This window comes from Mustela nivalis, assembly GCF_964662115.1.
Source record: "Mustela nivalis genome assembly, chromosome: 10".
Classification (NCBI taxonomy): Eukaryota; Metazoa; Chordata; class Mammalia; order Carnivora; family Mustelidae; genus Mustela; species Mustela nivalis.
In genome coordinates this window covers 8,356,873-8,384,170 of record NC_139029.1, presented here as the reverse complement: position 1 = coordinate 8,384,170, position 27,298 = coordinate 8,356,873, and the positions used below count along the sequence as shown (strand labels likewise).

Here is a 27,298-nt window from a genome sequence, read left to right as displayed (position 1 = left end):
AGCGGAGGGCCTTTCGCAGAGCACAAGCCATGTGGGGTCCCCCCCCCCCGTCTCCCCGAGCTGTTAGTACTAAGAGTCGTTTGGCGACACCCCCGGGTCTCTGGATTTGCAAAACCTCGAACCAGCTTTGCCGACTCCCTGAGCCGTACTCCGCTGGTCTGTAAGAGTGGACATCATACCTCCCTGAGGGGCTCCTGAGGAGGGTTCGAAGCGACACACGGAAGGTTCTGGTGCAAAGCCTGGCCCACAGACCCCCAGTAACAAACTGCTGCTCTCCTGTCCTTGCCATCAGCGAGCATCTCTGAGAAGCCGTATGTGATTAATCTTCCTCCCTGATCACCCCTTTTGTGCGCCCCCCAAATTTCCACCTGCTGGACATGCAAAGCACCGTGGATTCTGTATGTAGAGGAGGTTCGATAAATGACAGTTAATGTCCCATGTTGGCTCCCCCTCCCCTATCACATCTCAGTTTGGCTTCTTTTCTTTTGGGTATACAGGAGGTGCTCTGTAAATGCACATTGGATGGAAGAGCAACAGGGGTAATCGGGGTTTTGGCTGGGCTCCAGGATGCAGAAGTAGGTGGCTATCAGCAGGCCTCTGGCAGGGTGTCTGTCTCACCTGCTGGCAGTCTCCTCTCCAGCACGTTAAGGACGTGCAAGTTTCCCCAAGCCATGTTTCTGCAGTGGTTCCGAGTGTGGACCCACACAGCCTCGGGCCAGCTCCGTGGGACCTGGATAAGTCACTTTAGCTTTTCTGTGCCTTGGTTTCATCTCTAAGAAGGGACGGGTAATGTAGCCCTTGCTTCACAGGTTAGATGAGCTCCGAGATGGGACTCCACTAGCCTGCCCGACAAGTAGTAAGCTCCAGGTGAAGGTTAGGCACCTGCGGGTGTGTGGCTGAGCCCCAAGGAGCTGGAGGAAGAGTCAGAAAAGGATGATTGCTGTCTAACCACCTCCCACTTCTCAAAGGAAAAAAACAAAAGAAGAAAATCACTGGCTTCCTCCCCAACCATGAAAAAACTGATGGGCTTTCTGGCAAAGCCTTGGGGACCTATCTCACCCATAGCGGGGGAAGGAGAAGGACCCTCCCGCGGCCGTGCTGGCATCCGTCAGGTTCTTCTGCAGGGGCCTTACGAGGAAGGGTCCCCCTGAACTTAATGAGCTTGGCCCATGCGCCCCGCCTTCCCTTCCTCCAAGTAGTGAGCAGGACTGGCCCAAGTCGGGGCTGGGAAACCAGACCGTGCACTGTCTGTAGGGATCTGGCCTCCGTGACCCGCAGCAGGGCTGGGAGCATCTTGGCTGCACCTTGGGAAAGCAAAGGAAGCCCCTGGTGGGGAATGGGTGTGGGGTCGTCCACGGGTTCTCTGAGACCCACCCCGCCCATGCTTGGGTCCCAAGAGTTGCCTTTGCTCAAGGTAACGTCAGCTCTGAGTGACTTACCTAAGCCCTAAGTGCTTCTGGGGCCCGAACAGCCGGCAAGCCCTTACGGGGTGATCACGGTCAGCCCTGGGCCTACAGGCCCACAGGGGCGAGGACAGACTTTTGTCCTGGGGCTCCTGCTGGCCTGGCTTGAGTCCTTAGGGCCTCCCCTAATCTCCCCCAAAGCCTCAGCTTCCTTCTCTATAAATTGGAGCAAAGGACTCCTGTTTCGTTTCGCACGGGTCTGGCAGGTAGAGGTACCATCGCCGTGTGGGGCTCAGGTCACAGGCCTCCGAACAGGCGTGAGAAAGCTCCCGGCATTGGCGCGTTCAGCCGTTCATTTACCAACCCCTTGGAAAGCGCTCTGTCCGCGTCTGGGAGGCCGAGTCAGTGAACCCATGAATCAGCGAGGGCAGCAGCGAGCCGGGCAGAGAGCGGCCATCCCGCAGACCCCTGCCTCCGACAGGATGGGCAGGACACATTGGGGAACAGCGGATTGTTCCGTGGCCATCTGTGCCGCGAGCACGGATTGAGCACCACTGTGGACCAGTCTCTGCACAGAGGGGAGAACACAGAGAGCAAGACCGACCAGACCTCTGCCCTGGTGGAACTCACAGTCTGAGGGGGGAGACAGGCCATGAACGAGGAGACAGACAGACAGGCGAGGCCCTTCCCAAGGTGGCCAGTCCAGAGAATTAGCAGAGGGAGGAGCGCAGAGGCCACCCCGAGTGGATGGGCTAAGAACTCTCTCAGGTGAGGCTGCCGGCAGAGAGCTTAAGTGGCAAGAACAAAAAGGTTGGCCAAGGTAGAGCAGAGCAGAGTGACCCGGAAGAGGGGTCAGGCGGCGGGTGAGCGGGGCCCACGTGAAGCAGGGCCGTGGAGGGCCCTGGGAGCCCCTGGGAAGGGCTGGGCCAGGCAGACACGGGATCAGAGCGACATTTTATTTTATTTTTAAGATTTTATTTATTTATTTGACAGAGAGAGAGAGAGAGAGCGCGCGCGCACACAAGCAGGGGGAGCGGCAGAGGGAGAGGGAGAAGCAGAGACCCTGATCCGGGGCTCGATCCCAGGACCCCGGGATCATGACCTGAGCTGAGGGCAGCCACTTAACCGACTGAGCCACCCGGGCGCCCCGGAGTGACACTTTAAAGGATCCCTGGGAAGCATGTTGGAGAATGAGTCCCAGGGGATGGCCTACAAGATCTCCATTCTCAAGGGCAGGCTCACTGGGGAGCAAGGAAAAGGCGGGGGGGGGGGGGGCGCCCCCGGCGCTACTGGGGACAGCAGGTGGGGGAAAGCAGAGCCTTCCAAAGGGGACTCAGGTCTTCCAAACAGCAGACGCCAGAGGGATGGGCCGGATTTGTTAGCCGCGGAGGAGGTCAGCAGAAGCATGGCTTTCTCTAGCAACATCCCCTGTGTTTCTTCCTGCGCCAGGTTCCCCAACCTCTTCCCACCGCTGAAGCCTGAGACGGTGGCCCGGAGGACGGTGGAAGCCGTGCAGCTGAATCAGGCCCTCCTCCTCCTTCCGTGGACCATGCACGCCCTCATCATCTTGAAAAGGTAAGTGCTCGGGGTCGGGGATGGGGGATGGGGAGTGGAGATTTGGAGACGGGCTCCTGCTGGCCATTCCCCTTCTGCCAGGGAAGCCTGGCGGGGAGGAGACGGCAGGCAGGAGAAAGGACTCTGTAATCGATTAGTCATGTCTGCTGTGGGCACGAAAGTGAGCACAGGCGGCCTGCGTGCGGGTTTCCTACACTTAGGATGGAGCCATCGTTTTGAAACTTGTGGGTCTCGGGACTCCTTTACAATGTCAAAAATTAGGGGAAACCAAAGCTCCCCCCCCCTTTATTTTTAATGGAGTTGTCTCTATTCTTAGTTACCGTAGGAGACATTAAAACGGAAAAAGTTTTACAAGATTTATGTATTTGTTTATATTTAAAATATTTGCTCATGTATAAACAGCAGTAATCAATCCATGTCCATCCCTGGTTCACAGAAATATGATATATTTATAAAAAGGGTATTTTCCACCAAAAAGAAAAAGTAGCAGGAAGAATGGCATTGTTTTGCATTTTTGCAAAGTTCTTTATTGCCTGACTTTAATTGGAGACAACTGGACACCTAGATCTGCTTCTGATTTTACTCGGTTACGATGTCACGTGGCATGTCGCCTCCAGAAAACTCAGCTGCGTGTGGGAGAGAGGAGTGCAGAGGCAAAACCGTCTGAGTCTTATGACAAAAACAGTTTGACCTCTGAAGCGGTTTCAGGTGTCCCCCAAGGGTTCCTGGGCCACCCTTTGAGAACCACTGTTCTGGAGACTAGCACTTGTTGGCCCCAGTGTTCAGGAAGTTCAATCTAGTGGGGGGAAACAGGGATCTCAATGTTTGGGATTCCCGGAAGTGCTCCAGGGCTGGTCAGATGGGATGTACCAGGAGGTCGGCTTTAAAAGAGGAGATCACCCTCCTTCAGAATCGGCGCAGTATCACATTTCCTAGAACTTTCTAGACTCTGAGCAGCACACCCTGCCCCTCCCAGCCCTGCCCTGAAGGGGCCATTGCAGGTACCCAGCGAAACCTGGTGCTTCAGGGAGAGCTTGGACGCTGGAGCCCCGTGGCTGTGGACTTCTATCTCTCTGGGCCTCGTCTTGCCCCCTGCCCCCTGCTGACGGAACCCCTCTGACCTGAGAGGCCTTTTCAGGAAATGAAGGACCTAAGTGCCTTCATCAGACATCAAGGCCCAGGAAACAGGTTCCCTCTGTCTGTGTGTCGACTGCTGAGAAGTTGCTCTAACTACAGACACGGGGACCTCCTCACTAAGGGGACCCATCAGTCCGTCCAAACTCAAAGCTCTTTTACAGACACCGAGTAGGGGCAGGGGCAGGGGGCACCTGGGGACATTTGGACCACGTCTTTGCGTCCCTTAGTCGTCGTGACTGTTGCTCTGAGATGCTCCTTGCTGTGTGACCCTAGGCGAGTCGAGACTGCCACCCTCCACTGCAGGGGGCTTCTCAGAAGCCTTTCTGAACATTCTAGAAAAAAGCTGGTTTGTCTAGAACATGTCAGTGTTTTCCTCCAAAACCTCCTAGCCTAAATTCCCTCTTCTATCCCCCACTACTTTTCCACAGGAAGCAGAGGCCATCCCCTTCCTCAGCCTTTGTACAACACCCGCTTTTCACCACCCCCAAGAAAAATCTTTACAAGCTCAACTCTAGCGCCATGCGCACCCCAGGGAGCCTTCTAGATTGCTCTGGGTAGAAGTGAGCCCTTCCTGTCCTGCACTGAGAGCAGGTCAGGGCCCTTCAATTGAACAAATGGACTGAGGGGCTCTCTATGCTGAGCCCTGCCTGTGGGGCTTGGGTCAGAGATGAGGTCTCTCCTTCCGAGGTGGGTGTGGGCCTGACAAGCCAACAGCAAGGGCATGGCAGGGGCCACTGGGGAAGCACAGGGGCTGTGGGAGCCCAAGGAGAGGCCTGGGGGTGAATCTGGAAGTTTCCCTGGAGAGAACAGCAGGGCCTAACCCTTCCATCCCACACAGCAAATATTTGTTGAGTAAGTGGAACGTGGAGTTAATTGATCAGATAACGAATCGATCAGACAACAACTAGCCCCAAAATGCTAAGAACGTGGTCTTGAAAATTTGTTTCTACCACCCACCTTTACTTTGGAAACACTGTTTATCCACTCACTCGAAAGCCCTTCCTTCAGGGAGGGTGGGGGGGCGGGTATCAAAGCCACTGCTCTACTGTGTGGTTCTCTGTGGCCATTGGTGAACTGGCTGCTGGTGTCCCCATTAACCATCTTCCGTCTCCCTCCCCCCTCCCCCAGCATACTCCCACAGGCTGCACTGGAGGAGATCTACAAATTCTCAGGAACCTACACCTGCATGAACACTTTCAAAGGGCGGACATAAAGACCAGACGCAGAGACATGCTTGCAAGCCACGGAACCTGAGGGGGCCACGGTACTGGGCACACACCCACAAGCCTGTCCCTTGGCGCACTTCTGCTGGGTGAGCAGGACTGCTCCTGGCCCCAGGAAGAATCCCGGTGCCCTCCCCCCTGGCCAGCCCCAGGACCTTTGCACAGGACTGATGGGCGTAACTCTGACCCCCATGGGGAGGCGAGAAACCAGCCAGTAGCTACCTTGACACTTTCATACATTTCTAATTCTGTAGAATTTATTATTAAATTGCTTCTAACCAGCCTTAGCAGTGTGCATAGACTGTTTCCAGGAGGGTCTGTACCCAGATACTCTCTTTCTTCCGAAATCCACCCATCCTCAGCTTGTGCAAATGGCACATTTGAATGGCAGGAATGAAAAATAAAGAGATGGTTTTTTGAGCTCCCTTGTTGAAATCCCTGACCCCCAGTCCTTGGCAGTGGGGAGGAGCCCGATCCCCACCATAAAACCCCAACCTTTAAGAAACGGTCGGTCTGCTTAGGGCCCCCAGCTGCCAGGAGTAGAGCTGGTAAGAGGGCAGAGATGGTGAGAGAAGCTGGGTCCCGCGCCTGGGGTGTGTGGCTCCTTTGCCGCCTCTGCCAGGCCCCTCCAGCAGCCATGGGTTGGGGGCACTTGGCCTCATCACCCACGGCCTGAATGAACTTGTCTTCGGGGAGCTGCCCTCCGCCCCTGCCCCTAGCACCACCAGCCGCAAAGCGACCAGCTCAGGAGAACAGAACCAGTCCTTAGTGAGCACCACTGAGCAGCGGGTCAGTCTACCGGCCATGACTGGGTACCGAGAGGCCATGTCGCTGAGGAGCCCAAACTCTGAAGACCACCAGCATCAGCGGTCCCCCTGCTAAGGAGCCCCTTGAGCCAGATTTGACGGCAGGAGCTAGAAGGGAAATAGAAAGGAAGGAGGAAGTCTGGAGTGGCACAGTGGACCCGGGCTCGGTCACCAGGGAGGATCACGGCCAAGGAGACGTGGGGAGAGATGCCCGGAGTTCCTCTGGTGCGTGCTTCTCCCCGGCTGCAGCAAGCTTGGCAACGTGACCTTGAGCAGGGGGGACAGGGGCTTCTGGCCAAATGGCTCTTCCAGGTGGTTGGCCAGGTGGGGGAGGGGGAGGGGCAGCAGCTCCCCAGGGGTAAAGGAGAAGGTCACAGGCCCAGAGTTCAAGGTAGGAGCTTCCCCGGGCTCTGCATACGGCAGCCCTCATACAAAACTCACATTAGCGGAAGATTGATCTCAAGGTCCGGACGATCGCCAGTTGGGACCATGCAGAAATGCCAAGTCACGATTGTGTCCACTGGTTATGGAGTACCTACCAAGTGGCCGCCAAGCCAAGGGCGTCACATTTTAACTGTTAAATTACCCACCGCACCTGGCAGCAGCCCTTGGGAACCCCTTCCAACAGCCGCAAGGTATGTCAGCCAGGGCGTGACCCCAGGTCTCCGTGACTTCTGACAATGGAGGCTTGTCTTAGAATTGCCACCTGTCGGCCAAGAGTGGCGGCAACTCAGCTCTGTGTTCTCTTCATGCTGGGGACCTGGCTGAGCAAGGAGCCTCCATCTGGGCCGGTGACTAGGGGCGGAGGTAGACGCCCCTGAAGGTTTCTGCCTGGAAACAAAGCACGTCACTTTGGCTCCCATTTCATTGGTCAGAGCAGGTCATGTGGTCAAGCCTGCCGTGGCTGCCACTGGACATCCACTCTCCGTGGAATCGTGGCCCATCGTTCTGAACTATAATGCAATCGGCCCCACACCATGGCTGTTGTCCCCGAGAACGTGTCCACAGAGGATGGAGGGAAGCAGACAGATGCCGCCCTGGGGTGTGGTGGCCTTGCTGTGCACACACCAGGTTCTGAGCAGAGCCCCAGAGAAGCACGGACCGGTTTGTGGGGTGCTACTAGAAAGATGGTCTGGTAGGTGAGCAAAGAGGCTCAGAGCAAGGAAATGGCTTGCCCAGGCTCCAAGGGCTTGTGACAGACACCAGAGGCAGAGTTCGAACCTCACTGTGGCATGTGACTTGTCACCTGCATTTTGGTTCTTGAGATGTGTCCCCAAAGTGAGGGGGTGGGTGGGAAGAAAGCTTCTAAGGTGTCCCCCTGGCCTGCCTGGTGAAGGCAGGCCAGGGGGACATCACATGTATCAGTCACCCCATTGTGGAGTGTCTGGACGACATGGTGTGGGGTCCAGCGGCTGGACCTGCCCCTCCTGTCCCAGGAGCCTGTCACCAGCTCTCGCAGGAGGTGGGTTGCAGGTGGCGGCACGTCTTCATGGGCAGGGGTAGATGAGGAAGAAGAAGGGGAGATCCTGTCTGCCGAGCCCTCAATTTTCTGATCATCCTTTAGCGGCACGAAGATTTCTGTGTTCCCAGCTGGCTCCAGGCCAACCGTTTGGAGAGGATTTGACTCCTAAGGTTTCCATGAAATTCTGCATTCGGCCTGCAGGCCAGGAATACAGTGAGCCCCCCAGGGGTCTGAGTGGACTCTGGGAGAGACAAGGGCCGGCCAGCCCTCCCCAGGACCCACTGAGAATGGAACTGCCTTGGCTGCAGTGGAACATCCCATCTTTCCAGAGCCCCAGGGGTTTCTCCTGACAGGCAGGCAGGGCTTGGTCCGACCCCTTCCCCTCCCTCTCCGCTGGGACACTTTCAGTCTTTCTCTGGATCTCTTCCCAGAGGAACCAGGGAAAAAGCCTTGGGCAGATTCCCAGGAGGCCCTGGCCTGGTCCCTCCCCGGGATGGTATGGGTGCTTGGAAAGCCTTGAGAGTGAGGGACGAGAGCTAATTCTGTCCCCGAGCTTAGCCAAGGGAAACAGAGTGACAAACCCTGAACTCTGGCTTCCTGACCCCCCGAGGGGCAGGACAGGGCATGCTGACCCTGCAGAGAAGGCGTGGGCCCTGGGAAAAGACCCAGTTGCCATGCCAGGGGCTCCTCCAAAAAAGAACCAGATCCGAGGTGGGCACCAAGCCCAGGGAGGCGCCAGACCCGAGCCCATCCTGGCGGGCTTCCAGGGACCAGCCTATCTGGCCTGGCCAGCGGCCAAGGGCTGGATTCTGTGGCCCCAGCCCCTCTCCCGGGGCCAGAACACTTTAAGAAGTGGAGACTCTTCTTTTTGGGCCAAACCGATGATCAGGAGGGACCCGGGGGAAGACAGGGCTCGGCCCTGCCCCGTGTCTCCCCCAGAGCCCCTCTGAGGGCACAGACAGCCCACGTGCCCGGGGTTGTCCCAGTCTGATGGGGGACCAAAAAAGGAGCCACGTCCTGAATAGGTGAGCCCTGCTGTCTGAGTGCTGAGCAGCACAGAGGGGAGACAGCAGCAGCCGGGGCGCGGACGGGGCGGGGGTCAGGGAAGCGCCGCCGTGGGGGCTCTCCTTCCTTCCCACCACAGTGCTTCGGGAAGTCTCCCTCAGAGGGGGCTTCCCGCATTTTCAGGAAGGGCCTTGTGAAGGGGGGCTCATTCATAAGAGCTCACACCCCTCACTTCAGGCAAAGCAGGGGGTGACGACCGTCCCTTGGCGCAGCAGGAAGGCTAGGAAGCGCCGGTGGGCACCCCGGCCTCTCCGTTCCCCTTCCGTAGGGCTCTCATCCTGGGGTCTGGTTCACCAACACTCGTCAGCACTCTTCTCTTCAGAAGCTGTGGGCTGCGAGCTGTGGCGCGGACCCTGGGCCTGGTGTCGCTTCTCAACCTCTCACGCTCCCCCTCCCAACCCCACCCAGGCCCTCAGCTTCCAGAAACCCAGCAGACCCCTGAGCACCCTGCTTCTCTCAGCCCATCATGGCCCGGAGGCTCCCCAAGAGGCAGGAGGCCCCCCAGAGGACTCTGGACTCTGGATTTCCACTGGCTGTTCCGTCGTCTCCCGTGGGTGAGGTCACCCCTCTGTCCCCGAGGAAGGATGGGACGTCCCTGCCCTCAGGCCTCCTGGGCAGGGGGTGAGTGCCCAGTGCAAAGGCTCTGGAAACTCCAGGGCATGTGTGATGCTGGCAGCTCCCACAGCTCCCAGCCAGGACCCAAGGGCCCCTCAGGGCCCCTGGCGTCACCATCTTGGCCTGGCCTGGCCAACCCTGTGACAGAAACGTCCTTGAGGACATTCTGTCCTCGAGGCTGGGGTAGAGGGAAGCTTAGCTCCGGAGGCCCCAACATGGGCAGCAGGTGCAGGGCTGGAGGAGGCCTTTGGGGAAGGCAGAGCAAAGAGGTCCCCCGGGGAGGTGCTTCGTGGGGGTTGGAGGGGGGGCTGCTGTCTTCCAGCACATGGGGCTGTGGCGGGGGGGGGGGACATTTCTCTAGCCCCTCCCACCATGGTTGGCTCAGGGCAGGTCATTTGTGGCCAAGTTTCTCTGTGGCTGGGGAAGAAAATAAGCACAGATGTTCCCCAGGGAAGGCATCGCAGGGAGGGGCGTGGTGGCCATGGTCCTGCTGGCGAGCTGCTCTCGGCGCGTGGGTCCCCTCAGGTGGACGGCAGGCCTCGGAGAAAGGGCCACCACCCCACTCTCACTGCCTAGGGAACCCAGGACAGGGCAGCCCTGCTGGCCAGCGCACAGCTGTGCGACCCAGGGGGTCACCCCCTGCCGTGGGTGGAAGCAGCTGGAACTCTGCAGGGCCCAGAAGCCTGGACGCCAGGTCACTAAGGTCACCGGGTCGCACCTGCAGAGCCCCCTCCCCAGCGCGCACCAGCCCGGCCGGGATGGGGCCTCCAGGAGGCTCGCACCTGACCCGCGCGGCCTGGGCCGCCCCGCCTCAGCCTCTCCCTTCCTTTCTTCAGCGCCTGTCTCATGGGACAGGAGGTGGGGTCCCGCCACGATTCCTGCTCTGGGCGCGGCCCTCGCGCTCCGGGGGTGCAAAGTGGGGGCGCTTGGTAAGTCATCGGGCCGTGCCACCGCCGCAGACATCTTCGGGAACGTTCGCATGGGATGTGCCCTCCCGCGTCTGGCTTCTTTCCCTCAGCAAATGTGTTCAGGGCCGGCCCTGCCTGGGGCCCAGGGTAACAGGGCCTTTGCACGGCTGAATGACCCCCCCGCGTGTGTGTCTACCACTGGCGGTTCACCTGCTCCGCACCCCGCTAGGGTGCTCCGGGCCGGCCGTTACTGGCTCCTTGCTCCTTGGGTCGGTCTGGCTCCCACCCCCCAGCCCTGGGAGCGGACACCCCATGAGCCGCGGGGCAAGTCCACGTTCCTTTGCCCCCCACCCCCACCCCCCGGTGGAATGTGTGGTGCCGCGGGGCCCCCGGTGGAGCCTCAGTCAGAGGCCGCAGCCGCGGCACGCCCCGCCCCCCCGCCCACCTCGTCTTATACTCCAGATGGGCCCAAGTCATAAAACCAACATTTACCACGCAATGTTCAGGGCCCCACGCCAGCGTCTCACCGAGGCTCTAGGGACGTTTGCATGTTTAGGTGGGAACAGCTCTCCGTGGGGACCGTCTCGGGCCCTGCAGGATGTTTGCCAGCATCCCCGGTCTCCACTCAGTTTACCCTCCTCGTTGTGACAACCAAGCCATTCCCCCGGAGTCCCCCAGGGCACCTGCTGGCCGGGAGGTGGAGGCCCAGGGAGGCTCGGCGGCCAGGCCGAGGAGAGGTTGCTCCAGAAGTGGGCGGACGGGAAGCGCCCGCCCCAGGATGCACCCCGACCCCAGGCGGGAGCCGGGAGCCCAGGAGGCTTCGGGCCCCTCAGGCCTCCCCCGCAGCAGCATGCTTGAGTTTCTCTGTCTTTGGACTCGGTTTGAAAACTCCCTCACGCCGCCCTCCTGGCGAGTTCCGCCAACACTGCAGAATTTTCCGGGCTTCTTCCCGCCCCCAAACCCTTATCATTCCTTTCATTTTTCAGTGTTCACAAGACAAAGGAAATAAGCACTTGGAGGAAGACACAAGCTGTGTTTGTTCCTTTGCTGGCTTCGATGTAATGAGATCCTGCTTGGGGAGGTCACACCGGGGACCATGTGCAGGGCCCCGCAGGGGGCGAGCAGTGGGTAGCCCTGGCGTGTTGACAAGAGAGCAAAATGTCCCCCAAATGCTAGGATGGACGGCCCGTGGCAGTGCGCTTCTTGGGGGGGGGCCAGAGAGGGGGGTCTGGTGTAGCCCACATCTTCTCGGAGTCCCCGCTGGCTGAGGGCCAGCTGAGGGCCTGGGGAGCTGACCTAGCCAGGAACCGGGGTGCGCACAGGGGAGGAGGCTGGACGCTGGAGCCAGCCACATCTGAATCCTGGCTCTGTGTGCCTGGCCAGACCCTGTCTCCTCATCTGTACATGCCTCGCTCTGGCCACCATCGAAGAGAATGCCCGCCACCCACTTCTCCATCACTTATTTGAGTCCAGGCCTGAGAGAGGATCTGACTGGAGGAGTCAGGATTGCACGCCTCAGCAGCCAGGAGTGGGGAAAACTTACAAGGAACCCCTACGCCTCTGGTTTTCAGTCAGGAGTTCCCTGGGAGCCACTCAGAGCTTCAGACAAGAGCGGGTACCTTGCCCAGCCGAGGGCCCTGCATGGGACATGGGCCGACTCCCTGCGTGACATCCACAAGGACTCTTGAAGAAGCAAAAGGGGGGAATTATCAGTTTATGCAACTGGAAAGCCCAGTGGTAAGTGATTTCAGGTACGGCTGGATCCAGGAGTTTTAGCAATGTTTCCAAGACTGGTTCAGGACCCAGTTTCTCTTTCTCTGTCCTTCAGTCCACATTCTCTGGGCTGGGTTCACTCTCAGACATCTTGTTCCAGCGAGGGCTAGGTGCCTGTTCCGCTTCAGCCTCGCACCCTCCCTGGTTCAAGGGAAACAGAAGAAAACGAGACTGGATTTTCCAAGTCAATCAGAGTTAGTTCTGATCGGTTAAGATTGGCTTGATTTGAGGCACGTGTCCACTGTGACCCGATCGCAGGAGCCAGAGGAATACAGTGCTCTGATTGGCCAGACCTGAGCCATGTGGTTGGTCTGTGCTCGCAGCCTGGAAGGGAATCAAGCCCATGGAAAGGTGCAGACTGAGAGTTGGAACGGGCTGGGTCCCCCGAAGTCCAGGTGGGGTGCCCTGGACAGAAGAAAGGGGAAAGGGTGCTGGGTAGCGAAAGCAGCGATCGGCAGAGTGACCACGGGCGGACTTGCCCTGGGGCTGTGCCTGATGGGCTGTCCTGAGTTCCCAGAGTGGGACTCGGGCCTCTCCAGACTGACATTTGGCCAGTGTGGTGACAGGCGGTTGGCGGCCCCCTGTCGTCCCCTGGCCCTTCCTGACTGGCAGTCAGCAGGCCCCCCGGTGGTTCGCTGGCCCTGGCATGCTTGGCAGTTGACCAGTCCTCGCTGGCAGTCCTTCGTGGGGCTGCCCTGGGGGGGACAGGGAAATCTCCTGGGCCTCGCCACCGCCCCACTCCGTCCGCCCTCCCTGCCCCACCCCTCCCCAGAGGCGGGCGGAGGGCACTCGGCGTTTGGGAGGCCGGAGCCAGAGGAACTTTTAGGGCCGGACGTGGCCTCTGAAGGCCAGGGGACAGGGATTCTGGAAGGCAGGGACTCAGGAAATGTGAGAATGGGCGCTCACTTGGGGCCTGGCTCGCGTGACCAGGACGTCGATGTGCCCGATCGATGAGGGCGGGGGTGGCCGTCCAGAGAAGGGACACACGCTGAGGCCAGGCCTGCTCCCTCCGGAGGAGCCCAGAGGGGAGGCCCAGCTCGAGGCGTGTCTGAGGCAGGGAAAGAAGGTGGGAGCAGCCCGCCGGGTTGGGGGGGGTTGTGTGGTGGGGGACGCCAGCGGTGTGCCCTCTGAGCTCCGGCGAAGCAGGGAGGCCAGACCAGAGAGGGTGTGCTCGGCCCAGGTAAGGATCCGGGCCCCTCTCCCAAGGGCAGGGACGTGATCAGGCTTGCCTTTTAGAGAGGTCTTTCTGCACGCAGGGAACGGATTGTGGGTAATCCCGAGAGAGGGGGTGGCCCTAGCAGGAAGGGGTGGTAGGTGAGTTCACTGGTGGAGGAGGCATTGGGGGGCCTAGGGGCTGCCCTGTTAGACAACAGCCGCCAAGGGACAGGGGTCGCAGGGTCGCGTGATTGCACACACGAGGGCGTCCCCGGCTGCCCGGAGTGCCCGCGGGCACACTCACGCACCCCCCCCCACCCCCGTCTGCGCACATGTGTACACACAGAGCGAGCGGACGGAGGGCGCCTGAGACGGCGGGGGGGGCGGGGGGGGGACAAGTCATGCCTTATGCATCTTCTGTTGTCACCGGCGGCTGCTACACGCGGCCCGTTCATCATTCTGGAGAGAGGTTTAATGAATGAAAGGTGAGAACCGCAGAGGGAGCAGCGCTGGCTCCGAGCGCTGGCCTAGTTGGTCACCGAGGCCTGGGAGGGCTCGGGTGGCCGCTCGCCGCAGCCCAGCCCCCTCTGCCAGCCAGGACCCGGCCACCAAATGGGTGCCGGAGATCGCACGTGTCAAAGGCCAGGGGCGGCTGTTGCTGCTGTGGCTGTCTTCTCCCGTCCCCGTTCCGTCCCCTCCTCTGACCCCCCACCATCTCCCTGCACGTGTTGGGACTAAAGGAGCCTCAGATGGGTGTGGGGGGTGGGTCGGGGCCACCAGCCCCCAGAGAGGCCAAGACCGACCGGAGGCCAGGCCCGGGCCACCCCAGGGCCAGGGAAGGAGGCCGGCCTCTTCTCCACGACCAGCTGGTCCACGCCCCTGGCTCCTGCCGCAGGCCGGGGTGACAGATGGGCCCTGAAGGAAAGGTCACTGTCTCTGGAGCGGCGGTTGCGTGCTGGAGCTGGGTGGGCTGGGGGGGCGCCTTCGGAGCACGCACTCGGTCCCCGGTCCCCGTCTGGCGTTTGGGAGCCCGGACCTCAACAGCACCCGGGCTTGGTTTTGGTTACTAAGGATGGGAAGGTTCGGGTCACGTGTAACTGCCTGGCCGGGCAGCCAGCCTCTCCCCGAGGGCGGCCCGCGGGCCGAGGCCTCTTCCAGGCCAGCGTGTCCCCCGCCTCTCGGCACAGGGCGGGAGGCCTGGTGGCGGGGCTCCGGAGCCCAGTGGGGAGGCGGGGGAGAGAGGAAGGGGTCTCGGGGCCTGGGTTCAGAGCAAGGTTAGCCAAATAGTGGATAAATTAAGCGAGGGAAACAGACAGCTCCCCTCTCGGTGAACTTTTCACCCAGCTAACCTGCTCCACGCCCACTCGGGTGGCAGCAGCTCCCGCCCTGTGGCTGTCACCTCTCGGGGGGGTTGTCACCTGCCTCTTCCCCCCCAGCCACCACCGCTACCACCTGAGCTGAGAGGGTGCGGACGGAGCCCTCCGGCGCCCAGGCCGTGGGCCCGGGGAGGAGCTCTCTCCGCTCATTTAGAAACTTGGGGATCTGACCCAGCCTGCCCAGGCCGAAGTTTGAACTGGAGCATCCCTGCCCCTCCCTCCCCTCGCCCAACTGCCTCCCCCGAAGAGGGTCGCTCGATTCTGGCTCACCCAGCCCCTGCCCTCGACGGGGCCGGAGAGGACTACGGTGGGGCCAGAGTTGTCTTTCCTGAAACTGGCGCTAGAGGTTTAGGGCATGATCTCCAGCGGGACCCCGTACCCTAGACCTCCTTCTCTTGGCCTGCGTCTGGCCCGAGCCACACCTGATGGGACCAGCTCCGCCTTCGGAGGCGAGAGGACCTCCCTATGGCGAAGTGGGCTTGAGGGGATCCCCCGAGCAAAGGCCGTGGCCCCAGGCTTGGCGCCACAAGTAGACATGGCCTTCAGGTACCAGAGCCTCCTCTGTGCCAGGTCTCAAGGACAGAAACCTCCCGGGTCATCAGACTATGAAATGTGTGCCAGGGAGGCCGCCAGGGTTGGGCAGACACACCAGGGAGCACCACCGGGAAGGGAGTTGGCAGAAGAGCTGGAGGAGGTCCTGGGGACCATCACCTGGCTGTCCCCTCCCACTGTCCCGCTCTCCCATCCAGCTGGATGCGTAGACGGTGCTGAGAAGACATGCACGACCCTAACGGGCAGGTACACGGGGCCGGGAGACCGGCAGGGGAGGGGAAGCCGTTGCCAGGTGTTCGCTCGCTCCCCGGGCATGGGCAGAGGAGGGCCCGCTGCGAGCCGGGCGCTGGGCCTGGGCCCGGGGACCCAGAATGAGCTGGGCTGGGAGTGAGAGCTGAGCAGACGGGACGCCAGCAGGTGGATGGACAGACAGACCAGGACACGGACCAGCCCCAAGGGCAAGATGCGGTGGGCGGCGGGGGGGGGGGGGGGGTCAGCGAAGGCCTCCTGCAGCACGTGCCCTGGGAGCTGAGGTCCCAATCAAAAGGAGATGCCCCCATAGAGGGAGAGGTGCGGGGTGAGGCGGAGGGCGGAGCCGGCCCGGAGCGCAGGGCTGATGGGCAGCGGCGGAGGCAGGACCAAGGCCACGACCTTAAGATTTGCCCTTGGCCCTTTTTGTAGCCTATCCTTTTGTTGTCTGCTCAAGGCAGCAAGTGACGGGGACACCTGGAACCGCGGGGCGCTAGGCAGTGATCAGCCCTGTGGATGGAGGTGCGTGGTCTGGAGGGACCTACGGCCCTGACCGCGGCCTCCCGAGCCTCGGTGGAGGTCCTGCAAGGTGGGAACTCAAGGTTGACCTTCCGGGGGCCGGAGGAAGAGCAGAGCTGCCTAGACGTCGGCCGCCCCCGGGGAGAGCGCGGAGGGTGACGGGAACCCCGGCGGGAGGGCGTGAGCCCGGGTGTGCCCCTCTGCACAGAAAGTGGCCCTAACCCCGAGGGGGAGATGAGAACCGGCTTGCTTTGGGCCCTGCTGGCAGAAAGGCCCGAGCTGAGCGGTCTATAGCCAGGGCGGGCCCGAGGAGCCCTAAGGCTCTGTCAAGGCCAACATCGTCTCCTGGACCAAGGCCTCCGAGAAGCTGCTGCTCCTCCATCGGACCCAGAACCACCCTTCCCATTGAGCGAGTGTTTATCTGGTTTCCGGCCAAATAATGTGGAGCCCCTGGTCCCCCTGGGTTGCTTTCCCAAGAGGGGGCTCTGTGGCACCGGTGGAATCATTCCCTGCCACCTGGGGCTTCTGGGGCTCAGGAGCCCGGAGGCGGTGGACAGACGCTATGGGGGATGGGCCCTGCCGACCTCACCGTGTCATTCCGGAGCGGCGCCAGCGGAGGCAGAGCACTTGGGCCAGGCGTGGGGAGGAGGAGAGGGGGCTCTCCTGCAAGCAGACCCTGGTGTCAGGGGATCTTCCTGGGCTTCCGTAAGGCATCACCTTTCTTGCACTTCCTGACATGAAATCAGCTGTGTTCCCTGGTTATAGAAATAATACACACTCACTATTCGTAAAAATTAAAATACTGTTGGGGCGCCTGGGTGGCTCAGTGGGTTAAGACTCTGTCTTCAGCTCAGGTCATGATCTCAGGGTCCTGGGATCGAGCCCCGCATCGGGCTCTCTGCTCAGCGCGGAGCCTGCTTCCTCCTCTCTCTCTGCCTGCCTCTCTGCCTGCTTGTGATCTCTGTCTGTCAGATGAATAAATAAAATCCTTTTAAAAAAATTAAAATACGCTAAGAGGCATTCAGGGGTCATCCTCAATGTCGCGGCGTGAGGGCTGCCTTCCCTGACCGCCCAAGGACAGCCGCGTCTGTCAGGGGGCAGGTGACCCGGGCAGATGTGTCGAAGGAGTGAGGGCAGGAAGGAAGGAGGAAGAAAACGAGGGAATCCTTCAAAGAGAGCTGGATACTTTAAGAATGGGGCGTCGTGGGTGCCTGGGTGGCTCAGCGGGTTAAGCCACTGCCTTCGGCTCAGGTCATGATCCCAGGGTCCTGAGATCGAGTCCCGCATCGGGCTCTCTGCTCAGCAGGGAGCCTGCTTCCTCCTCTCTCTCTGCCTGCCTCTCTACCTACTGTGATCTCTCTCTATCAAATAAATAAATAAAATCTTAAAAAAAAAAAAAAAGAATGGGGCGTCGTGGCCTTCGGCATCCTGCTCCCCCAGAAACAGGCGCTCGTGCGTGCCGGCCTGTCCAGCAGTGGGATTTCCCTGCGGCGCGCTGACCTTTCTGCTTCCTGTGCTTCCCACAGCTCCTGGGCCAGGGGCTTCCCGGAGCCCATGGCCTGCCCATGGGCTCATTGTTTTGAAGTATTTCTTTAGCATCATTAAAAAGATGTTGTGTCAAGAAAGAAGAGAATGAAAAAAAAAAAAAAATCGGGCACTTACCAGTCGCCCAGCAAATACCCTTTTCCTGCCTGGGAACGGTCCTCGGGACTCGGCTCAGCCCACACGAAATTTGTACGTGCTCAGGCTTGTTCCTTCTGTTTCTGTCTCAATTTTGACTCAACACCCTGGTAGGTGTTTTCTGTGCATGCCCTTCAGAATTCTCAATTTCAAGATCATTTCCGTGGCTTTAGACTCTCTCTGCCTGCGTCTTTCCCATCGTTCTGGCAAATTCCTTTCCTAACGGGTATATAGGCTGTTGCAGGGGTTTTCTGCCATTGGTAATTGGAGGTCAACGGATATTTTAGCAGCTGTGCGGGTTTGCACCTTTTAAGCCTTTTCCTGGGGGTGGATTCCAATGTGGGGGGACAAGAACCAAGGACTCAAGTAGTTTCATGGCTTTTATTCTGGGTGTCAGCCCTTTGCTTTTCAAAGAAAAAGGGTGATGACAATTTGCAATTCTATCAGCAGCAGAGGGTAAAGATGTCAATGTCTCTGCAGGCCTGCCAATGCTGGGTGTGACCCTCAAAACATCTTTTCTTTTTTTTTTTCCCCCTAACATAGTAAATACAAAACATTCTCGCAGTTCCTCCTTAATCTGCTCATTTTAGATGGTTAAGTGTAAAGAAACCTTTTCCGATCTGGTGATTCGGAGCCAGTGAGCCTGACCAGCAAATTCGTCTCTGAGCCTCAAACCGTCCCCTAGGAAGGGGATAACACCTTTACCTCCTCATGGACTTATTGTGATCGTTTTTTTTTTCCAGCTCAGCCAATTTGTTTTTTCTTTTCCTTTGCATATTTATAGGAGCGTTAGGCCCATACCGCATTTTCAGAGTACCTATATCAAATCACGCTCTTTGCCCCGAGAGTTTAAAATGTATTTTTGTCTTTCAAGTATTTTTCAGAACTGCCCTAAGTGAGTCTTTCAGGAGTAGCTTGGGGAGACAATAGTAGTTACATTATCTGCAGAACCCAGACAGCTCAGAAATAAATTAACTTTATCCCAGACACAGCTTAGCTATTAGGGTTGTGAATATGGAAAATAGTTTCCAGTCTTTCACACCAGATGAATGGATGATATCAGAAATCTGCTTGGTTGGAGAGATTTAATTAAGAGGGGGAATTCAAGGGTTTTCTTGGGACAAATAAAAGGGTTACTGCATTTCAGAGATAATATAGGGAAAAGTCAGAAACGTGTCACAGTCGCGAAACTCTACATTCGTTGGTTGGAATTTCTTATGGCACTTCCTGTGATAATTAAATGAGATATGAAACTCTTAGCGAGTGCCTACCACAGGATAAGCCCTCAATGTATGCCAACGGCCTCACTCTAATTTCTTTGTACGTAAACAATCATTTCCTTCATTCACGTATATTGGACTCATGATGTTTCTTATTTATTTTAATGAGCTTTTTATATATTGTAACCATTCTTCCTTTACATCCTATTTCCTCATATTTTCCTTTGTCCACAAAATTTAGAACATTGGAAAATTTCTGGGGTTTGACCTCTGTTCCTTCCCCAGAGCTGTCCTGGGTTGCATGAGAGTGCCCCCGTCTCCTTCTGTTGTCTAAGACCCAAGTGGGCAGAAGCCAGAATCTGGAGGTCTAACAGTTGGAGTAAGTTAGTTGATCCTGGATCGGGCTCAGTCAGTTCTCCCTGATGCCACGGTTCCTCTGGGGCCTTGGCTCACTGACGTACGTGGAATCATTCTTCTGAAATGAAAGGACTCAGAATCTCCCCCTTCTGGGTGGCTTTTGCCCCCAAACTGGGTGAGTTTTCTTGATTTTTCTGTTAGTGGTTGTTCTCACTTTCTTTCTTCTTTCGAAGCACATTGGCAGCCTTCTATGTGCTAGTCTCAAGTCTGGGGGATCTAATGGTAAATAGAACGGATGAATCCCTGCTCCAGTGGGACCCACAGTTTATGGGGGGGACACACACTGGCTCACAGCACATTGTCAGTGAATATTTACTGAGCACCTACTGTGTACCAGCCTGTCCGCTAGGGACTGGGGACATCCAGGTGAGCAGAGATGGGCCCTGGCCCATGACCAAATAGCCATCGTTAACAAATAAATGGAAGGTGCCACTTTATAGGGATGAACTACAAGGGGAGGGGTCACGGAGCTAGAGGACTGGATGACACGGGGCTGGGATTTATTTGGATTGGGGGTGGCAGGGGTGGCAGTTAGGGAAGGCTTCCCAGAGGAAGTGACATCTCGGGTGACTTCTGGAGGCTGGCTGGGACTTCACCAGGTGCAGGGGGCCAAGACTTTTTGAGACAAAAGGAACAGCACACGCAGAGCGCCCGGGGCAGGCTTCCATGCAGCTGGGTCTCAGGGCTGGCGCTGGGAATCCGGGCTGAAAGCCTGGATCCCTCCTGGCCGGCCAGGTCAGGGTTTTAGGGGGACCCTCTCCTGGTTCAGCCCACCCCCAGAGCCCCATCTGCCCTGCCCCACCTCATCTGACAGTGGGGAGCAAGGAAGGCCATGGAGAGCCCCACGGTCGCCCTGCTACTTTCTCTGACCTTAGCTGGAGCTTGGCCTCCTGCCTCCGCGAGTTCACGGGGAGGTGAAGTCTCCTCCAAGTGGAGGCTGGGTCTGTCCCCTCCGGGGAGGCCTGGGAAGGCCCCTTCCGCCCCTTCCAGGGCTCGCTGGGACCCAAAGAATCATCTGTCCAGCTCTGTCCTTGCCACTTCTCAGCTCTAGGGGCGAAGACACACGGATTTCGCGCTGGTCCTGTCCCCCCCCGCCGCACAGGCTTGGGTCCTGGTGGGAGGCCCCAGGACCGAGGGACCCTGGGGCTGTGTCAGGCCATTGTGACTCCCCTGAGCTGGAGGGACTTCCTTCAAGGTGCAGGGAACGGCTCAGACCTCATCCTCAACGAGCGTGTCCCCCACCTTGAGGCCCCCATGGTTTGCAGAGAGAACTCTCCAGAAGAGGCGCTGGCTCCTTCCCTCCGCCGGCGCCCGGGAGCTATGTCATTGGCTTCCCACCCTTCCTTACCGGGAAATTCCAGCCCAGAAGCCGGAGCTTTGGGAAAGGCTGCATAGACTTTGGAGCCAGACAACACTGGGTCAGAATCCTTGATCCGCCTCGACTCTCTGTGGGATCCCGGGCAGATTTTCCTCTCTGAGCTTGTCTCTCCATATGGAAAACAGAGATGCTGGAGACAGCCAGGTAAACTGAGGCCTCCCTTGTGGGACACTGCTTTTGTCAGGGGTGGGGGGCAGGCTCTGCCAACAGGTCTCATGTCCCCTGCACAGGGACCTGGTCATGGAGCTCTAGGGAGTGGTGGTTCTTACAGACGAGGGCTCTCAGGTTCAGAGAGGTTATGAAACTCACTCCAGGTTGCACAGCAAGTAAAAGGCCCAGCACCGCCAGGAAGGGTGTTTGCTGAGAAGCCTGCCCCGTGTCAGACCCCAAAGCTAGGAGCCCGAGAGGAAGTTTTCTGTGCCAACTCTTCCTGCAAGCCCAGAATTCCCCAACCTCTCTGCACCCACCCCCCCACCCCCAGAACAGTTTCTCCGGCCCCTTGGGCTCCATCCTTAGGCCTGTATTTGGAAACTTGGCATTGGCATTGGGGGGAGGGCAGTCAGAGTGAACTCGGCCCCTCAGAGGGAGCCGCTGTCACATTCCCCCTGAGGGGGGTTGGGGGGGAGCAGCTTGGCGAGCAGGAGGGGCAGGCTGGCCCCTTTGTTGGGCGCTGACAGGACAGTGCGGTCACCACACGCTTCAGCTGCCAACCCGCCGCGGTCACTCAATCCATCACCGAGGGCGGGGGCTCCTGGCCGGCGGCTCGCTGCAGTGTTGTTCCAGTCTGTGTGGAGCTGTGAGATAAACGGGGCATGAACTGGCCCCCTGGCAGGGGGTCAGCCCCCTCTGCCCTCATTAAAGTGCCAATCAAGAAGAGGAATGGAGGCCAGTGGAGTGAGCTCAGCCTCCCGGTGGCCAGTGGCCGAGGGGGCAGGGTTGGAATCCCCCAACCAGAGTACAGAGAGTTCCACCCCGCCTGCAAGCTTCTGGTTGCAACATCGCCCTTGGATTTTGGTTTTCCCTGCAGTGACAGCGGGGGTGCGGCGATGGGGGTGGGGTGGGGGGGGAGTGCTCCATGGGGGCAGGGCTGGAAATTCAAGGCCACAGATGCTGTTCACATGGGTCACTTGGGTCCCACTCTGGCTACCTGCTGCCGTACAACAAATCCCCAAAACTTAGAGGCTTAAAACAACTACTTTTATTTTTTTTAAATCTCTCTTGAATCTGAGGGTTGCCTGGACAACACGAGGTGAATTTCCGGCTCCATGGCATGTCATCTGGCATTCCTCTGGACTGGAGGAACTTCCACGTAACTCACGCACGTGCTGGGTGTCTTTGGGGGCACCCCTGGAAAGCTGGGCTCACCTGGCTCGCGGGGCGATCGGCCCTCTCTCTCCAACTCCATGGAGTCTTGAGGTCTCTTCCCCAGGGTAGCCAGACTATTTATCATGTCTTAGGGCTCCCAAAAGGACAAGAATGAAAGCTGTTAGGGTTTCTTAAGGCATTGACCTGGAACAGGCACAGAGTAACTTCAGCCCTATTCTGAACTAAGGTATGGCTCAGCCGAATGCAGCGTGGGGGTGCTTACCCAGGGCAATGGATGCTGGGAGGCATGGTCCTTTAAGACCATCTTTGGAGCCTGGCTACCGGGCACCATGTGATTCCAGCCCGGTGCTCAGCTCAGAAGGGGAGTGAACACGTTTTCTTTTGTTCTGGGTTCTCTGGAGGCCTAGAGGCCAAGTTGACCAGAAGCTCTTGGTGGGGGGAGGTTGTAATTCTTCCTCTCTCTCTCTCTCTCTCTATATATATATATATATGCACACACACACACATATATATATGATATATAGATAAACTAGGGAATACACACACACACACACACACACACGTGTGTGTGTGTGTGTGTGTGTGTGTATTCCCTAGTTCATCTATTCTCTAGAAGAATTGCCTAAAGCCTATAACAAGGCATCTGAAAAAAAATTATTAATGGCATGATGATGTGTTCATTTCAAAAATTAAATAACAATAATTGGCACCATTGCTTGGGAACTTGCCCTAGCAATGATATCTCATTTGATTTCCCCAACAACCATACGGAAATGGAAATGAAACTCTTCTGGTCCTTGTTTAATGGAAGTATCCGTTCAGTGGGTAAACGGTAACAAATAGACTCCCAGACGTTCATTAATTCCAACACGGTAGAAGTTTGTTTCTCACTCACTTAATCAAGATGAGAATGGCTGGTGAAAAGAATGCTGTTCTCCGTTTGCTTTTTCACTGACCCAGGTCCCACCCATCTTGTGGCTCTGCTGTCCCCTAGATCCGCTAGAATGAACACATTACTCTAGCTGCTGTGTGAAGAACGCACCACAGTGTGTGCATCAGTGGGGAGGGAATGGGATTTGATGGACATTCCCCATTTGCCTTAATCCACTCTCCGGGTTTCTGTCCCATGCTCTTCCCTGAGAGGCTATCTCCATAGACTGTTTCCATAGACTCCCAACCATCTGGCTTCTGGTTAGGTTCAGCCAGTGGGGGTAGTGGCCAGCGATCAGAGATTCCCCTGACCCTCTCTTTGGTGGGCTGTAGTGTGGCAGGAGCTGAGTTTTTCTACCAAAGGCCATGATTTCCATCAAGTGGCCCTTTCCAGAATCTATAACTCTCATGGATTCCGAGGGGTGGTTACAGGATGCTTCCCGTTTCTTATTGGTACCCTTGACCCACCCATAACTAATACAAAGCCCCTTTGATAACCTCTGCAATCATATCCTCTAAGTGTGCCCACTCTATCCTCCTGTGCCCCTGGCTGATAAAATGGGCAAGGATTGGAAGCAAGAAAGCAGTCCAGGAGACTATCACAATAATCCAGGGGGGTAGATTCCGAAGGTGGATTGGATGTGGGTAAAAGGTTTTAAGAATGGCTCCAAAATGGTTCATCTACCCAACTGGAAGAACAGAATTATCTTTTAAGATAGATAAAACCAAGGGAAGAGGCAGACCTATGAAGGAAAAAATCATGAGTTCTGTTGCGAACATGTTAAGCCTGGGATGCCTTCTAGACTTCCAAGTGGAGATGTAGAAAAAAGGCAGTTAGGGGGCAGCTGGGTGGCTCAGCGGGTTAAAGCCTCTGCCTTCAGCTCAGGTCATGATCCCAGGGTCCTGGGATCGAGCCCTGCATCAGGCTCTCTTCTCAGCGGGAAGCCTGCTTCCCCTCTCTCTCTCTCTCTGCCTGCTTCGCTGCCTACTTGTGATTTCTCTGCCAAATAAATAAATAAATAAATAAAATCTTTAAAAAGAAAAAAAAGAAAAGAAAAGGCAGTTAGGGCTTCAAGTCTGGATTTCAGGGCACAGACCCAGGTTGGAGATATAAATCTAAGAATTATGAGTATATAGATGGTATTTAAAGCTTTGGGTCTCAATTAGATAATCGAGGATAGGGTGGAGGGTGAAAGGAAGAGTTCTCATAGTCCCAAAGCTTTCCAACATTTGGAGGCCAAGAAGGCAAGAAGGAACCAGCAGAGAAAATTTGAGAGGAGCTGTCAGTGAGGTAGGAGGAAAACCAAGACACAACTGGCTTCTGGGAAGCCAAGTGGAGAAATAAAGTGCTTTCAGAATAAGAAAGTGATCAACAGTGAAGAATGTTGCTGATGAGTTAGATGAGACTCTATAATGAAGATTCGAGTTGACAAAATGGAGGTCAATGATAACTTTTAAAAAGGATGTTTTTTTTTTTTTTAAAGATTTTAAAGTAATCTCTACACCCAACATGGGGCTCGAACTTATGATCCTGAGATCAAGAGTTGCATGCTCTTACATCTTACCAGTCAGGCGCCTCCAAGGATGGGGTCTTGAGGATGAAAACTTAATTGGAAATGGCTCAACAAAGAACAGGAGAGATTTCAGGTTCTATCCAGAGAAGAATAGCTGTATTTATCTGCCTGTCATAAATAACTATAGAACTGGACAAAATACATGAAGCAATAGTGATCAGCCATTGAACCACAGTCAGTGAAAAGCTATGATCCTTGAGAGAAGGAGAGCACACAAGGCTAATCTCCATACTCACCCTGACTTTCTGCCCGGGAGTGATTTTCAAACTGTGGCACAGGGAAGTAGATTCCAAGCAGAGAGTTGGTCTCACTGGGTGGAGAAAAGAGAGTTCAGAGTTTAGGGCTCCTAAGACAGCTAAAATTTGGGAGGCAGATTGCCAAAAAAGAAAGAACCACAGAGAAGAGGCAGCAGAGATGGAGCCCCCCAAAATTTTCATAGAGATTCCCTTTGGGTCTGTAGCTGAATCCTAAGATCTGCATGAACAGGACAAGACTCCACTGGGCCTAGGAGAAAACCAGCTAGGGGGCTGAAAGCTGAACAGAGATTTCAGAGGTATTAGTGCTAAAGTGATACTGGAGTTCTGGACCATCCAGAGGTGAAATCTTAGTGAATACCCTGAGAATTCCACTAAAAAACCAGGAAGTTTATTGTTTAAAAGGGCTACACCCTACAAGTAAGGGCTTCACCTTAGGACAATGGGCAAAGATGAAATACACTCACATTAACAAAGTCTAAAGTCAGCTCTCAGCAACATCAAGATAATCCTCCTGTGATTTAACTGCCTACCAGGAAAACAAAACAAAACAAAAAACACACCATTCTTCAGAGGATCATCATAATTAAGAGTCTCCACGATAGAACATTCAAAATGTTGAGCACAGAACAAAAAATTACTAGACATGTAAAGAAGCAGGAAACGTGACCTATAGTCAAGAGAATAGTCAATGGCCCTAAAATCAATATAATCCTTATGTTGGAATCGGCAGACTAAAATCAATCAATCAATCAATCAATAATAAAATAAATAAATAAAGATTAAAATATATAAATGTATAAGGATTTAATGGAAAAAGTGATCAAAGCACTTGTACAAATGGGGAAATTCAACACGTTCAACACAGAAATGAAATATTTTGTTTTATTTTTTAAATATTTAAATAAATAAATAAATAAATAAATACTGATTTATTTTCTAAAAGAACTTCACTACAACAGATACTGAGGATGGTTTCAGCTAAAGAGTAATGATCCCAGATGAATCATAGATCTAAAAAAAGAAATAAAGAGGATCAGAAATAGTAAATATGGTGAGTGCTTACAAAAATTTATTTAAAAGACTTTTGACTAGTTAAAGCAAAAATAATAACTATGTATGATGGTGTTTATAACCAGTATAGAAATGAAATATATAATACCAAAAGCACAAAGGAAGAAAGGTATATGCTGTTCAACGTTTTTCATAATATGAGGAGTTGTATGATTATTTCAAGGTTGATTGTAGTAAGTTAAGGATGAGTATTTTAATCTAAAGTAACACTTAAAAAATTGGGGGAGGTAGTCTAAAAGCCATGAAGATAATGATGTGTAAATATGGTTTCATCAATTATAACAAATGTACCACTCTGGTGTGGGATGTTGATAGTGAGGGAGATTGTACCATGTTGGAAGCAAGACATATATAGGAACTCTGTACTTTTCACTCAATTTTGCTGTGAACCTAAAACTACTCTAAAAAATAAAGTCACTTAAAAAAAAGTTGAGAGAAGGTAAAATATAATTCTAAAGTATATTCAATCCAAATTAAGAAAGGGAAGGAAAAGCAAAGGAACAGAGAGAAGATGGAACAAATAGAAGACACATAGAAAAATAGTGGACAGAACCCAATCACACCAATGATTACATTAAATGTAAACAAACAAAATACTCAAAGTGAAAAACGGAGGGCATCTAATTGGATACAAGAACAAAAACCAACAATATGCTGTTCATTAAATATATGGACACCAAAGGAAGAAAGAAAAAGGTTGGGAAAAATGTATACCATTAAAACACCAATCAAAAGGGCTATGTTAATACCAGAAAAAGAAGAATTTTGGACAAAAACTATTCCAGAGATAAAGAGGGACATTGCATAATGGAAGAGAGTCAATTTAGCAAGAAGACATAATAATCCTAATGGTGCCCCACTGATAGTCTTAATAATATAGTTTTAACTCATGAAACAAATACTGACAGAACCAAAAGAAATCAACAAATCCATAATAATAATTGGAGATTTTAACACTCCTCTCTGCGATATTGACAGAAAGCAGACAGAATAACTCGCTACAGATATAAATGATTTGGAAAAGAGAATGTGAGGAGGTAGAGAGAGAAACCCCTAATCTTCTGAGGAATTTTACTTTGAAGAGAGTAGAAACTTGAGGAGTGGCTGGATTAGGGTATGGGATCAAGGGTGGAACCAAATGAAAGAAATAACAGCATGTGTGTATTCTAGTGAGGACAGTCCAGGAGGGGTGGGGACTTGCGATGCAGGACAATGAGTAGACCACTGCAGGGGCCGCATCCTTGAGGAGGCAGGAAGGGATATGGATACAAGAGGAATTAGACTGAGGGGTCATGTGTCAGAGCATGGAGAAGTGGAGCTTTCCCCAAATGGTGTCAGCCCCAGCTGCTGTTGTCACAGGGCTTGATCCCATGACCCCAAGATCATGACCTGAGCCAAACCAAGAGATGGATGCTCAATGGACTGAGCCATCAAGGTGGCCCAGATAAAGACCAGAAAGGTCTTTATCTGCTGAGATGGAGTCATAGCCAAGTTGCATTATTAAGAAAACAAAGGAAGGAAGTAGTATGCTAAAAAGTCTGTAAAAAAATAAAAATGAAAAGAGCAAGCAGGCGCACCTCTGTGGTTCAGTCCACTGGGCATCTGCCTTCAGGTAGGGTCAGTTTCT

The 27,298-nt window shown here is 55.2% G+C and overlaps 1 protein-coding gene and 1 long non-coding RNA gene across 2 annotated transcripts in view; one reads left to right on the top strand and one right to left on the bottom strand.

Annotated features, from left to right (window-relative positions):
• Window positions 1-5,758, top strand: part of DHRS3 (dehydrogenase/reductase 3) — a 37,876-nt gene extending 32,118 nt beyond the window's left edge. Inside the window, exons 5-6 of the mRNA XM_082685407.1 lie at window positions 2,853-2,978; window positions 5,244-5,758. Of these exons, the coding sequence (XP_082541533.1) occupies window positions 2,853-2,978; window positions 5,244-5,328 (211 nt within the window). The 3' untranslated portion in view covers window positions 5,329-5,758. The remainder of the gene's footprint in view (window positions 1-2,852; window positions 2,979-5,243) is intronic.
• A 15,930-nt stretch (window positions 5,759-21,688) lies between these two features.
• On the bottom strand, window positions 21,689-27,296 carry LOC309841876. Its single transcript, XR_014299373.1, has 2 exons — window positions 27,249-27,296; window positions 21,689-21,965 (listed from the first exon to the last, which is right to left on the bottom strand). It is a non-coding gene; the product is annotated as an uncharacterized lncRNA (long non-coding RNA).
• Window positions 27,297-27,298: the final 2 nt, after the last annotated feature.